Source organism: Heterodontus francisci, chromosome 34 (assembly GCF_036365525.1).
Source record: "Heterodontus francisci isolate sHetFra1 chromosome 34, sHetFra1.hap1, whole genome shotgun sequence".
Taxonomy (NCBI): domain Eukaryota; kingdom Metazoa; phylum Chordata; class Chondrichthyes; order Heterodontiformes; family Heterodontidae; genus Heterodontus; species Heterodontus francisci.
The window spans coordinates 24,542,744-24,558,880 of NC_090404.1; the positions used below are offsets into that span (position 1 = coordinate 24,542,744).

General features: G+C 45.3%; 2 protein-coding genes across 2 annotated transcripts in view; one reads left to right on the forward strand and one right to left on the reverse strand.

Moving 5' to 3' along the window:
- LOC137349215 (zinc finger protein 436-like) overlaps nucleotides 1–16,137 on the forward strand; it is a 90,308-nt gene that overhangs the window by 31,716 nt on the left and 42,455 nt on the right. The window lies entirely within an intron of this gene.
- The window catches only part of LOC137349233 (zinc finger protein 850-like), a 113,255-nt gene continuing 98,752 nt past the window's right edge, over nucleotides 1,635–16,137 (reverse strand). Inside the window, exon 4 of the mRNA XM_068014732.1 lies at nucleotides 1,635–6,867. Within this exon, the coding sequence (XP_067870833.1) occupies nucleotides 6,033–6,867 (835 nt within the window). The 3' untranslated portion in view covers nucleotides 1,635–6,032. The remainder of the gene's footprint in view (nucleotides 6,868–16,137) is intronic.

Genomic DNA, 16,137 nt, shown 5'->3' on the forward strand with positions numbered 1-16,137 from the left:
ATAAATGAAAAAGGAACGAAAAGTTTTTACCAATCACACGGGAAAAAAAAAAGAAATAGAAAAAGCCTTACCTTATCTACACACCACCGAGTCCTTTTTTTTTTTGGTTAGAGGAGGAGGGCGGGTGGGAGACACTACAGGTGTAGTGTCTCGGGTTCAGCCGCTGCCCAAATATATAGGACTTACTTACCCAGCTGCCACCTCGCTCTCCCTGTCGCCGCTGCAAAAAGAACCTGGTAAACTTTCCTGCAAGTCCCTTTAACAGGACACTGATGAACTTTACATTCAGCAATGTAAATGTACAAGGCGTTTATGGTATAATTTAGGTGGGGAGGGGTCTGTGATTATTGATCCATTTGAAATGGCGATCAACCAAAAATCTTTGAGAACCACTGCTGTTGATTCGATGTGACTCTATGTACTCGCTGTAATTCTCTGTAACTCTATGTTACTATGTCTCTGACTCCTAACATAGCTGGAAAAGCTTTCACTATTCTCACCACAATGGTGAACCATCCAAAGATCTCTCAGCTTCTCTAATGGCTGCTTTTGTCTCCCTCAATTGTGGGCGATATTTGTCCCTATTCTCCCAGAAATGGATTCATCTTGTTCCAAACTGGGTTCGGCGTAAGACATTTTGGGGAGTCAGGCATCATTCAGCCCTAGAGCGCTACTGGCAGGTAAAACCCCAGATAGTTCCTTCGTAAGGATTCCTTAGGTTCCCGACCATGTATCTGTCAGGATATTGAAACCCAGCTTTCTTACAGTCCACTCCTGGAGACCCCACTCCCTGAGCCTACAACCTTCAGCAGGGTCAGTGGTGGAGTTCCACAGCGGGAGTGATCCCAGAGTAACTGTCAGGATCACATCCCGATGGATGTTCCAGAATGTATATTTTTAATTATCCTGCTGTCTAAAACTCACAAAACAATAAAACAGGGAATTCCTGGAAACACACTGCAGGTCCTTCTTTATCTAGAGATCAAATGTCTTGTTGTATAATTGTACCAGCAGTTAACAGGTTCCTGTGAACTCCTCCATCTGTTATTTTAATGTAGACTTTAGCCAACTTAATTTAAACAGGCATATTTTAAATGAGTTAACACCTGCCTTAAATTGGTCGACTCAGGACTGTCACACAAACACATTAATGTTTTGTAAAATAATTACCAGTCATTTTCAGACTGGAAACTTAAACCTGCCGTTTCACTTTCAGTCAGGAACAGATCACAGTTTTACACCAGTCTCTGATTTGACAGCACGTTTCCAGCATTCACCGTTGTTCTTCCTGACTCTAAACACAGTTGTAAAGGAGCCTTCTGTTCCGTGCCCAGGAGCTCTGAACCATGGAACAGAGCGGCTGGGACACATTTCTTACAGGCCTCAGGATTAACCCACACGGGGACTTTGCTGTCAGTGAAGAGAGACAAGAAAGACCAAAGTGCCGTTTGTCCCTCTCAGTGTGATCCTGAAGGACTGTGTTCAGGGTGAAGTTCTGTTCCTGCCGTACGACCCCCCCCCCCCCCCCCCCCCCAGATTGTCCTTTCTGAGCTCCAGCCAGGTGATGCTAAACACTCAGGTGGGAAAGACAAGAATCTACAAACAATGTGTTTAAAACAAAGACAAAGCTGATTTATTTGACATTTAAGCAGAATGTTAAACACCAGTCAGGTTACAGGGATTATTCTCATCAGCAAAAACAAACCCCAACTGTCAGAATAGAAACATAGAAAAGTTATGGCACAGAAAGTAGGAAGGTCTACCTCAGACCAATGGGAGTCAAAGAGGAAATAGTGAGAATTCAGGGCCAATATGTACCCATTAAAGTGAAGGGTAGGACCAACAAGTGCAGGGAACCCTGGGTGTCGAGGGATGTAGAGGATTGGATAAGGGGTAAAAAAAAAAAGGCTTATGGCAGATTCAGAGTGCTGTAAACACCGGAGGCCCTAGAGGTGTATAGAAAGTGTAGGAGGGTACTTAAAATAGTAATTAGTAGAGCAAAAAGGGGACATGAAAAAACACTGGCAGACAAGATAAAGGAAAATCCTAAAGCATTTTCTAAGTACATTAAGGGCAAGAGGACAACCAGGGAAAAAGAGTAGGGCTCATTAGGGACCAGGGTGGCAATGTGTGTGTGGAGCCGGAGGACACGGGTGAGGCTTTAAATGATTGCATTTCATCCGTGTTCACTATGGAGAAGGACGATGTATGTGCAGAGATCAGGGAGGGGGATTGAGATATACCTGAACATATTAGCATTGAAAGGGAGAAAGTATTAGCGGTTTTAGCGGGCTTAAAAGTGGATAAATCCCCAGGCCCAGATGAGGTGTATCCCAGGCTGTTATGTGAGGCAAGGGAGGAGATAGCAGGGGCTCTGACACAAATTTTCAAATCCTCTCTGGCCACAGGAGAGGCGCCAGAGGACTGGAGGACAGCGAATGTTGTTCCATTATTCAAGAAGGGTGGCAGGGATAAACCAGGTAATTACAGGCCAGTGAGTCTAACACCACTATTGGAAAAAATTCTGAGGGACAGGATTCATTTCCACTTGGAGAAGCAAGGAATGATCAAGCATAGTCAGCATGGCTTTGTCAGGGGCAGCTCATGTCTAACTAACTTGATTGAATTTTTTGAGGCGGTGACGAGATGTATAGATGTGGGTAAAGCCGTTGATGTAGTCTATATGGACTTCAGTAAGGCTTTTAGTCATAGAGAGATACAGCACTGAAACAGGCCCTTTAGCCCACTGAGTCTGTGCCGACCATCAACCACCCATTTATAGTAATCCTACATTAATCCCATATTCCCTACCTTCCCTCAATTCTGCTACCTACACTAGAGGCAATTTACAATTGCCAATTTACCTATCAATCTGCAAGTCATTGGCTGTGGGAGGAAACCGGAGCACCCGGCAGAAACCCACGCAGTCACAGGGAGAACTTGCAAACTCTGCACAGGCAGTGCCCAGAACCGAACCCGGGTCGCTAGAGCAGTGAGGCTGCGGTGCTAACCACTGCACCACTGTGCCGCCCTTTTGATAAGGTTCCGCATGGGAGATTGGTTAAGGAGGTAAAAGCCCATGGGATCCAGGGAAATTTGGCAAATTGGATCCAAAATTGGCTCAGTGGCAGGAAGCAGAGGGGTGATGGTCAAGGGTTGTTTTTGCCAGTGGACGCCGTAACCAGTGGTGTACCGCAGGGATCGGTGCTGGGACCCTTGCTGTTTGTAATGTACATTAATGATTTATACGTGAATATAAGAGGTATGATCAGTAAGTTCGCAGATGACACGAAAATTGGTGTTGTTGTAAATAGTGAGGAGGAAAGCCTTAGATTACAGGACCATATAGATGGGCTGGTAAGATGGGCAAAGCAGTGGCAAATGGAATTTAATCCTGAGAAGTGTGAGGTGATGCATTTTGGGAGGACTAACAAGGCAAGGGAATATACAATGGACGGTAGGACCCTAGGAAGTACAAAGGGTCAGAGGGACCTTGGTGTACCTGTCCATAGATCACTGAAGGCAGCAGCACAGATAGATAAGGTGGTTAGGAAGGTATAAGGGATACTTGCCTTTATTAGCCGAGGCATAGAATATAAGAGCAGGGAGGTTATGATGGAGCTGTATAAAACGCTAGTTAGGCCACAGCTGGAGTACTGTGTACAGTTCTGGGTACCACACTATAGGAAGGATGTGATTGCACTGGAGAGGGTGCAGAGGAGATTCACCAGGATGTTGCCTGGGCTGGAGCATTTCAGCAATGAAGAGAGACTGAAAAGGCTCGGGTTGTTTTCCTTAGAGGAGAGAAGGCTGAGGGGGACCTGATGGAGTATACAAAATTATGAGGGGCATTGATAGGTTAGATAGGAAGAAACATTCTGCCTTAGCGGAGGTGTCAATAACCAGGGGGCATAGATTTAAGGTAAGGGGCAGGAGGTTTAGAGGGGATTTGAGGAAAAGAATTTTCACCCAGCGGGTGGTTGGAATCTGGAACACACTGCCTGAAGAGATGGTGGAGGCAGCAACCCTCGCAATATTTAAGAAGTATTTAGATGAGCACTTGAAACGCCATAGCATACAAGGCTACGCGCCAAGTGCTGGAAAATGGGATTAGAATAGTTAGGTGCTTGATGGCCAGCACAGACACGATGGGCCAAAAGGCCTGTTTCTGTGCTGTATAACTCTATGACTCCATGAGAAAGAGGCCATTCAGCCCATCACGTTCGCACTGGCTGTTACGAGTTATCCAGCCTAATCCCACTTCCCAGCTCTTGGTCTGTAGCCTCGCAGGTTACAGCTCCTCAATTGCATATCCAAGTACTTTTTAAATGTGATGAGGGTTGCTGCCTCGATCACCCTTTCAGACAGTGAGTTCCAGACACCAAACCCCTCAACCCTCTGGGTGAAAAGATTTCTCAACTGTCTTCCAATCCTTCTGCCAATTACTGTAAATCTATGTCCCCTGGTTATTGACCTCTCTGATAATGGAAACAGCTCCTTCCTATGCACTCAATCTCAGCCCCTCATAATTTGATACACCTCAGCCTTCTCTGTTCCAAAGAAAACAACCCTAGCCTAACCAATCTTTCCTCAGAGGTAAAATTCTCCAATCCTGGCAACATCCTTGTAAATCTTCTCTGTACTCTCTCTAATGCAATCACATTCTTCCTGTAATGTGGTGACCTCTCGTTCTTTATCCTTTCATGAGTGGGAAGGATTTCTCTCCATTTACTTTGTCTAGACCTCTCATGATCTTACATACGGCTATCAAATCACCTCTCAGCCTTCGCTTCTCCAAGGAAAACAGTCCTATCTTCTCCAATCTATCTTCATAACTGAAATTCCTCATCCCTGGAACCATTCTCATCAATTTTTCTGTACTCTCTCCAATGCCCTCACATCTTTTGGAAAGTGTGGCACCCAGAATTGGACGCAATACTCCAGCTGAGGCTGAACTAGTGTCTTATACAAGTTGAACATAAACTCCTTGCTCTTGTACTCTATGCCCCTATTAATAAAGCCCAGGATGCTGTATGCTTTATTAACTGCTCTCTCAATCTGTCCTGCCACCTTCAATGACTTATGCACATATACATCCAGGTCCCTCAGCTCCTGCACCACCTTGAGAATTGTACTCTTCATTTTATATTGTCTCTCCATGTTCTTCCTACCAAAATGTGTCACTTCACATTTCACTGCATTGAACTTCATCTGCCACCTGTCTGCCCATTCCACCAACTTGTCTATGTCCTATTGAAGTTCTACACTATCCTGCTCACAGTTCACAATGCTTCCAAGTTTTGTTTCTGCAAACTTTGAAATTGTGCCCTGTACACCAAGGTCTAGGTCATTAATATATATCAGGAAAATTAGTATAAATGGGTGTTTGATGGTCGGGACAGAGTCGGTGGGCCGAAGGGCCTGTTTCAGTGCTGTATCTCTAAACTAAACTAAAAGAAAGGGTCCCAACACTGACCCCTCGAAACTCTGCTGCAAACCTTCTGCCAGCCCAAAAAACATCCATTAACGACTACTCTTCATTTCCTGTCACTCAGTCAAATCCATATCGCTACTGTCCCTTTTATTCCATGAGCTATAACTTTGCTCACAAGTCTGTTGTGTGGTATTGTATTAAATGCCTTATGGAAGTCCATGTACACCACATCAACTGCATTGCCCTCATCAACCCTCTGTTAGCTCCTCAAAAATCTCCAGTTGTTAAACATGATTTTTCCTGAAGAAATCCACACTGGCTTTCTTTAATTAACACAGCTGCCTACCTGACCAGTTCATTGATATCTTCCTGCAGTCTACAGCTTTCTTCCTCACTGTCAACCACACAGCCACTTTTTGTCTCATCTGCAAACTTCTTAACCTTGCTCCCTATATTTAAGTCTAATCATTGATATATACCACAAAAAGCAAGGGACCTGGTACTCAGCACGGTGAAACCTCACTGGAAACAGGCTTCCAGTCACGATTCAGTTCTGGATGTGATTAACAGCAGCAACAGCAGAATCCAACGCCTGCAGTTATATGTGAACTCGCTGGTGTGTCAGCAGGTTGGACGACCGAGTGAATCCCTTCCCACACTCTGAGCAGGTGAACGGCTTCTCCCCAGTGTGAACTCGCTGGTGTCTCAGAAGTTGGGATGAAGTCCTGAATCCCTTCCCACACTCTGAGCAGGTAAACGGCCTCTCCCCAGTGTGAGTGTGTTGGTGTGTCTGCAGATCTGCTGATCTTTTAAAACTCTTCTCGCAGTCAGAACATTTAAACGGCCTCTCCCCAGTGTGAACTCGCCGGTGCTGCAGCAGGGTGGATAGGTCAGTGAATCCCTTCTCACACTCAGGGCAGATGTACGGCCTCTCCCCAGTGTGAACTCGCTGGTGTTTCAGCAGGGTGGATGAATCACTGAACCCCTTCTCGCACTCAGGGCAGATGTACGGCCTCTCCCCAGTGTGAACTCGCTGGTGTCTCAGCAGGGTGGATGAGTCAGTGAATCTCTTCCCACACTCAGAGCAGGTGAACGGCCTCTCCCCATTGTGAGTGCGTTGGTGTCTCATCAGGGTGGATGAGTCAGTGAATCCCTTCCCACACTCAGAGCAGGTGAACGGCCTCTCCCCGGTGTGAACTCGCTGGTGTCTCAGCAGGGTGGATGAGTCAGTGAAACCCTTCTCACACTCAGAGCAGGTGAATGGCCTCTCCCCAGTGTGAGTGCGTTGGTGTGTTTGTAGATCACTTTTGCTTTTAAAGCTCTTCTCACAGTCAGAACATGTAAACGGCCTCTCACCAGTGTGAACTCGCTGGTGTCTCAGCAGGTTGGATGACCGAGTGAATCCCTTCCCACACTCTGAGCAGGTGAACGGTCTCTCCGCTGTGTGAGTGCGCTGATGTGTCTGCAGATCACTTTTGCTTTTAAAGCTCTTCTCACAGTCAGAACATTTAAACGGCCTCTCCCCAGTGTGCACTCGCTGGTGTTTCAGCAGGTTGGTTAAATAAGTAAATCCCTTCCCACACACGGAACAGGTGAACGGCCTCTCCCCGGTGTGACTGCGTCGATGAGTTTCCAGCCGGGATGGGTAATTGAATCCCTTCCCACAGTCATGACATTTCCACGGCTTCTCCATGGTGCAGGTGTCCTGGTGCCTCTCCAGTTTGGATGATCAATTGAAGTCTTGTCCACAGACAGAACGCTTCAATGATTTCACTCCGTTGTGAATGATGCAATTTTTTTTCAGCCGTGTAACTGGTTAAAGCTCCTTCCACAGTCAGTCACTGGAACACTCTCATTCGGGTGTGTGTGTCTCGGTGCTTTTCCAGTCACACTGATGTTTGAAACCTTTTCGCACATTCAGAATAGAGAAACATTTCTACTTCCAGATTCAAAAGCCGATGATATTCAGGTCCTGATGATCTGTGTCTCTGTTAGATATTGACATGATTTTCGGCTTGACATTCCCATCTGCAAATCCTCCCATACTTACACCCTGTAAAGGAAATTTATAAAAGTCACCCGTCGGTCAGGATAGAAATTCACAACATCTTCCCTTCTGCTTCCTGGTCCAGGAAGGCCGCGCATGCGCCCTGCTGCACATTCCTGTCCAACCTACCTCCCTTACTGTTTCACATTGGAAACTGTTGTACCCGGCTGGGCTAAAAAGTACTCTGTGTTAAACCCAGCAGCTTCTCCTCCATCTCCACTCCTGATCCAACTAATTCAAAAAAAAAATACAGGCACAGGAGGTCAGGAACCGACTTCCACATCCAACACACATCCCAATACAAACCAGCTCATAATAGGTCCATAATAAAAGCAAAGTACTGCAGATGCTGGAAATCTGTAATAAGGTCACAGACCTGAAATGTTAACTGTTTCTCTCTCTCTCTACAGATGCTGCCTGGCCTGCTGAGTATTTCCAGTGCTTTCTGTTTTTAGTGCTTAATTGGTTCATCTGCACTTCTCAACTCAGTTCTGTGAGCAATGCCTGCGATAAATGAAAAGCAAAATACTGTGGATACTGGAAATCTGAACTAAAATGAGAAAAATGCTCAGCAGGTCAGGCAGCATCTGTGGAGAGAGAAACAGAGTTAACGTTTCAGGCACATCGATCTGCCGGAGCCTGCAGCCTTGAACTCAGAGTGGGAGAAAGAGGAATAATGAGGAGAGGCAAAATAGTCCAACACTCACAGCAACCTACAATCCACCTACATTACCGGGATAGGGAGACAGAGTTTAGAAACACTCAGCAACACGACTCCAGTAAAAGATCCCAGGAGGAAAAGGGGGAGCAGTGTGTGTACCTGCCCTGATATCCCCCTCCCCAGGCCTGTCAGTCAAACCCCCCACTCCTCCCAGTCCACAGCTCAGCCTAGCAGCTTCCTGCACCTTGAGCCAGCCCTGCCCAGGTGTTGCCCAGTCCAAGGGGAGTCTTTGTGGGACCAGGGAGTGGGGGAGGGGGGACCTCCTGCCTTGTGCTGTGTCCCAAATGGTTCCTCCCTCCCCCAGGCCCCTTTATAACTGAGCTCAGTTTCCTTTAAAGTTTTCTCCTTTGATGTTACACTTTATTAATCTTTAATTCCTCCAAAAGAGCTGGAAATCTGGCGGCCGTTAACCCCAGGCCTGTCATCGGGGAGAAGCCCCGCAGCTGCCGCCCCGCTCGGTGCAAACGCGGGACCGGGAGCTTCTTATTGGGGGTGTTGAGGCCTACACCGGGTGTTTTTGAAGCCTCCCCGCCCACCCGCTCCAAAACTCGGTGGTTTCTCACCCGCTGCGAATCCAACACTTCCACCTCCGCTAATTCAACTCCAGCACCCCCAAACACTGTGGCGCAAAGCGCCTGCGCCCTCGTTTCTTGAAGTTCCCGCCAATGACAGCTCACAGTGTCTGATTGACGGAATCCTCGGACCAATAGCAAGAGGGGGCGGCAGGCAGCCACTCCGTGCCTCGAGCCCCGCCCCTTCCTCGCTCTGATTGGCTGGAGGATCTTAGGCCAACTTGGTCCTCCAGACCTGCCCCCGCTATTCCTATTGGTCGGATATCACCAGGGCGGGCGGGTGGTGTGAGCTGAGCATGCGCTGGCGGCAGAGTCTGAGGCAGAGAGCGCGGTTCCAGCAGGTGAGAGGGAGGCGGGTTAATAAAGTCCGGGGCTCGCAGGTTGCAGAGACACCGAATGCGGAGACAGGAGACAATTTAAACAGGGAGATCACACAGTTCTTGTTGAGTTGTGATGGCCAAGTGGTTAAAATGTTGTGTTTGAAATTCAGTGGGGTTTCCCTGTGCAGTTTCAAATCCTGCTCGCAGTGAATTTGATTTTTTTCTTTAGGTGGCTGCCTGGTGAGATCACTGACTTGCAAACTGATCACAATAACATCTACTGTATTCTGTTAAAACGGTTGATGCGAAGCTCCTTTTTCCAATTGGAAATATTCTAATTTATTGGCATCAATTCGATATTGTGCACTTGTTAGAAACAAATCAAAATGTAAAAAAGAGTGAGAAATAAACACTGAAAAAAGCAAGGAAACTGTATTTTAATAAAGATTCTTGCATTGCTTCGAAGGAAAATGGTGCCTTCAGCGAATGAGTGGGAATGCCGTTTGGTTTCATGAATTTGAGCCAGGTTTCTGTGTGTAAAGTGACCGTGGCAGAACTCAAATCTTCATAGAATCATAGAAATTTCCTGCTGGAAATGAAATGGGAAAAGCAGCTTAACCCGAAGTGGCATTGCAGAGCTTCCCTGGTGGTCTAGTGGTTAGAATTTGGCGATTTCACTGCCACGGCTCGGGTTGGATTCCTGGTCAGGAAATGAAAAATTCTTCCTTCGGTGCAGACTTCACAACCTTATTTGCTGAATGAAAGCAGAAAATGCTCAGCACCTCTGGCAGTATCTGTGGACTGAGAAACATAGAAACAGAGCAGTATGCCATTCAGCCCATCGAGCCTGTTCCGCCACTCAATTAGATCATGGCTGATCATCTACCTCAATAATACTTACCTGTGCTAGCCCCATATCCCTTGATGTCATTAGTATCCAGAAATCTATTAATTTCTGTCTTCAGCATTCTCAATGATTGAGCTTCCACAGCCCTCTGGGGTAAAGAATTCCAAAGATTCATCACTCTCTGAGTGAAGAAATTCCTCCCCATCTCAGTCTTAACCCCTTATTCTGAGACGAAGCCCCCTGGATCTAGACTCACCCTCGATGGCAAGTATATCCTTTCTTAGATGTGGAGGCAAAAACTGTACACAGTACTCCAGGTGCAGTCTCACCAATGCTCTATACAATTGCAGCTAGACTTCTTTACTCCTGTACTCAAATCGCCTTGCGATGAAGGCCAGCGTACCATTGGCCTTCCTAATTGTTTGCTGCACCTGCATGGTAGCTTTTAGTGACTCATGAACAAGGACACCCTGGTCCCTTTGGAGATAACACTTACCAACTGCTCACTATTTGAGCAATCCTCTGTTTTTCTGTTTTTTCTACCAAAGTTGATAGCTGCACACTTATTTGCATTATATTCCATCTGCCATTTTCTTGCACATTCACTTAGCAAGTCCAAGTCCCCTTGAACTCTCCTTGCATCCTCACAACTTACAGTCCTACCTGGTTTTGTGTCATCAGCAAATTTGGAAATATTACACTCGGTCCCCACATACAAATCATTGATATAGACTGTGAACAGCTGGGGCCCAGTAGTGATGTTTGTGGTACCCCACTAGTAACAGCCTGTATAATACCACCAATCCCATGTGCTCTAATTTTATTTACTAACCTCCTGTGTGAGACCTTATTAAAAGCCTTCTGAAAATCCAAATACACCACATCCACGGGTTCTCCTTATCTATGCTACAAGTAACATCCTCAAAAAGCTCCACCAGCTTTGTCAGAATGATTTCCCTTTCATAAATCCATGTTGACTCTGCCTAATCATATCATTATTTCTAAGTGTCTAGTTATCACATCCTTTATAATAGATTCTAACATTTTCCCTACTACTGACGTCAAACTAACAAATCTGTAGTTTCCCATTTTCTCTCCCTCCTTTTTTAAAAAGTGAGGTTACATATTCTACTTTCTAATCTGATGGAACATTTCCAGAATCTATAGAATTCTGAAAGATAATCATGAAATCATCCACTATCTCCCGACTCCTTCAACACTGTAAGATGTAGCTCATCTGGTCCAGGGGATTTATCAACCTTCAATCTTGTTAATTTTTCGAGTACTACCTCTCTGTTTATACTTTTTTTTTAAGTTCCTCATTTCACAAGTCCCTTGGTTCCCTCATATTTCTGGGAGATTTTCTGTATCTTCTTCTGTGAAGACAGACAAAAGTAATTGTTTAGTTTCTCCACCATTTTCCTATTCCCCATTAACAATTCTCCTGTCTCCACCTGTAATGAACACACATTTGTCCTTGCTAATCTTTTCCTTTTCACATACCTAAAGAGTCCTTTACAGTTCGTCTTTATGTTTCTCCCTAGCGTGCATTCATATTCTCTTTTCTCTTTCTTAATCAGTTTCTTGATCATCCTTTGCTGGATTCTAAATTGCTCCCAATCCTCAGGCTGACCACTTTTTCTGGCAAACTTATAAGCCATTTCCTTTGATCCAATGCAATCTTTAACTTCTTTTCTTATCCACGGTTGATTCGTCTTTCCTGTTGAGTTTTTGTGGCTTAGAGGAATGAATATTATCTGTAGACCATGTAGTACTTCTTTAAATACCAGCCATTGCCTGTCTACTGCCAAATCCTTTCGTGTATTTTCCCAATCCACCTTAGCCAACTTTTCCCTCTTACCTTCATAGTTTCCTTTGTTCAGATTTAAAGCCCTAGTTTCAGAATGAACAATATCACTTTCAAACGTAATGTAGAATTCTATCATATTAGGGTCACTATTTCCCAAATGCTCCTTTACAGCAAGGTTATTAATTAGCCCTTTCGCATTACATAATACTAAATCTAAACTAGCCTGATCTCTAGTTGGTTCTTCGGTTAGGATTATATTCACTGGAGTTCAGAAGTGTGAGGGGGATCTCATAGAAACCTATAAAATTCTAACAGGACTTGACAGGGTAGATGCAGGAAGGATGTTCCCGATGGTGGGGGAGTCCAGAACCAGGGGTCATAGTCTGAGGATACGGGGTAAACCTTTCAGGACTGAGATGAGGAGAAATTTCTTCACCCAGAGAGTGGTGAGCCTGTGGAATTCGCTGCCACAGAAAGCAGTTGGGGCCAAAACGTTGTATGTTTTCAAGAAGGAGTTAGATATAGCTCTTGGGTCTAAAGGGATCAAAGGGTATGGGGCGAAAGCGGGAACAGGTTACTGAGCTGGATGATCAGCCATGACCATAATGAATGGTGGAGCAGGTGCGAAGGGCTGAATGGCCTACGCCTGCTCCTATTTTCTATGTTTCTATGTCTAATGTACTGATTATTAAGAGCACTACCCCACCTCCCTTTTTGCCTATCCTTCCTAACTGACGAATATCCTTGAATATTCAGTTCCCAGTCTAGGTCAACCTGTAACCACATCTCTGTAATGGCAATTAAATCATACCCATTTACCTCTATTTGTGCCTTCAAATCATCTATGTTGTTGCGAATCCATTGTGTGCATTCAGATAGAGTGCCCTTAACTTTGTCGTTTTAACACTATTCCGCATTCTAATCCTATTTGACGCTTGCCTTTGCTTCGTCTGTCTACTAATTTTGCTTTCGACTTTTCTTCTTCCTATTACCTGTTTTGCTTCTCTCCAATCTTCCCTTCCTACCTCACTCAGATAGTCAATTCCCTTATTGCTACCTTGCTTTCCTGCTTTCTCCTCTCTCTCTAAATTATCATATTGTCCCTCACTTGATCCCTCACCCCCACAATTTATTTAAGGTCCTCTGTACCTCCCTAGTTATACAGCTCGCCAGAACAGGGCGGCACAGTGGCGCAGTGGTTAGCACCGCAGCCTCACAGCTCCAGGGACCCGGGTTCGATTCCGGGTACTGCCTGTGTGGAGTTTGCAAGTTCTCCCTGTGTCTGCGTGGGTTTTCTCCGGGTGCTCCGGTTTCCTCCCACAAGCCAAAAGACTTGCAGGTTGATAGGTAAATTGGCCATTATAAATTGTCACTAGTATAGGTAGGTGGTAGGGAAATATAGGGACAGGTGGAGATGTTTGGTAGGAATATGGGATTAGTGTAGGATTAGTATAAATGGGTGGTTGATGTTCGGCACAGACTCGGTGGGCCGAAGGGCCTGTTTCAGTGCTGTATCTCTAATCTAATCTAAACACTGGTCCCCCAGCACGATTCAGGTGAAGACCATCCCAATAGTTCAGCTCCCACTTTCCCCAATGCTGGTGCCAGTGCCCCATGAATAGAAACCCATTTCTCCTGCATCAATATTTGAAGCACACATTTAAATCTCAAATCTAATTTACCCTCCTCCAACCTGCTTGTGGATCAGCTAATAATGCAACGTTTATTACTTTGAGGTTCTGCTTTTTAATTTAGCTGCTCCTACTCTCTGTGCAGAACATCTTTCCTAGTCCTCTCTATGTCGTTGGTACCCACATGGGCCACAGCAAATGGATCCTCCTCCTCTGACTGCAAGTTCCTGTCCAGCCTGAGCAGATGTCCTGAACCCTAGCACTGGGCAGGCAACACAGCCTTCTAGACTCTGTCTCCTGTTATCACTACATTCCTATTTACTTGCCATGCTTGAATGGCTTCCTGTGCCACAGAGCCATGGTCAGTTTTCTCATCTAACCTGCAGCCCTTGCTCTCACCCATACAAGCTGAAAGAACCTCAAACCTCTTGGACAATTGCAAGGCTGGGGCTCCTCTACTTCTTCCTTCTCGATCCCCTTACCTGTCTCACTTGCAGTCACACCCTGACCATTGACCAAATCAGAAGACGATATCCTAAGGGGTGTGACGGTCTTCTGGAACAAAGCGTCAGGTAGGTTTCCCCCTCCCTGATACATCGCGGTGTCTGTAGTTCGGCCTCCAGCTCAATTTACACTGAGCCGAAGCTCCTCAAGCTGCACTTACTGCAGATGTGGTTGCCGTAGATCACATTGGTGTCCACGAGCCCCCACACACTGCAGCAACAACATATCACCTGCTCTGCCATCCTTATTGTGTTTTAGTTAACTATTTGATTAATTAATTACATTATTTATTTATTAAAGTAATGCTTCTGCTTGCCAACCACTTATGTTACTAATTGAAACCTTAGTAATATTAAATCTTACCACTTGTAAGGTAGTTAGCTAAAAGCAGTTACTCACCAACCAATCAATTTACAGCTTTCCTGTGATGTCACTGTTAGATTTGTTTTCACTCTTTCTTTCAACCCAGCACAAACCGACTTCTAGATCCAGACACAACCACAGACACAACCAAATAACACAGACACGGAGACAACCACAGACACAACCAAAAATCACAGACACAGACACAACCACAGGCACAACCAAAAAACAGAGACACAGACACAACCAAAAAACACAGACACAACCACAGACACAACCAAAAATCACAGACACAGACACAACCAAAAAACACAGACACAAACACAACCAAAAAACACAGACACAGACACAACCAAAAAACACAGACACAACCAAATAACACAGACACGGAGATAACCACAGACACAACCAAAAAACACAGACACAACCAAGTAACACAGACACAACCAAATAACACAGATACGACCAAAAAACAGAGACACAGACACAACCAAAAAACACAGACACAACCAAATAACACAGACACAACCAAAAAACACAGACACAGACACAACCAAAAAACACAGACACAACCAAATAACACAGACACGGAGATAACCACAGACACAACCAAAAAACACAGACACAACCAAGTAACACAGACACAACCAAATAACACAGACACGGAGACTACCACAGACACAACCAAATAACACAGACACGGAGACAACCACAGACACAACCAAAAATCACAGACACAGACACAACCACAGGCACAACCAAAAAACAGAGACACAGACACAACCAAAAAACACAGACACAACCACAGACACAACCAAAAATCACAGACACAACCACAGACACAACCAAAAAACACAGACACAAACACAACCAAAAAACACAGACACAGACACAACCAAAAAACACAGACACAGACACAACCAAAAAACACAGACACAGACACAACCAAAAACACAGATGCAGACACAACCAAAAAAAACAGACACAACCAAAAAACACAGACACAAACACAGCTACAGACACCACCAAAAACACAGACACAGAAACAAACACAGACACAACCAAAATACACAGACACGACCACAGACAAAATACATAGACACGACACAACCACAGGGACAGCCATAAACCACAGACACAACCACAGGCACAGACAAAAAACACAGATACAGACAAAACCACAGAACCAAAAACACAGACACAAACACGGACACAACCAAAAAAGCACAGACAAAGACACAAACACAGGCACAACCAAAAAACACAGGCACAGACACAACCACAGACACAGTCAAAACCACAGGCACGGCCAAAAACACAGACACAACCACAGGCACAGTCAAAAAACACAGCCACAGACACAGACACAGACATTAACCACAGGCACAGCCAAAGCCTCTGCAGTGCGTTTCCTCGCAGCTCTGCTGCCTCTCCAACTCCCAGGTGGATTTACATACCTCCCGCTCCAGAGTATTTCCTCGCAGGTCAGCCTGCCTCTCTGGATTTGGTGCTGTGCTTAAGAGGGTACCCAGCTCAACTTATGAGAACAGTAGGATTTTAATCCACACCTCCAATCACGAACAGTTTGATGGCACCCTTACTGTGACCAGCTTTCAATTTCGTATTGTAATTTTAAAGTCCACAAGTTGCCATCATGGGATTTGAGCTCACATCGCCAGGATGTTTTCCTGTGCCATGGATTGCGAGTTCAGCAGCATTAGTACTGCACCACCAATCAAACATTTGCAAGGCATCTTATCCCTATGGATAGGATGGGCTGGTCTGGGGATCTAACCCGCACTCTTGGCATCATTAGCACCACGCTCTAACCAACTGAGCTAATCAGCCGCTACAGTTAAATGGCCTTGTCGACGTCAATTTATCCAGG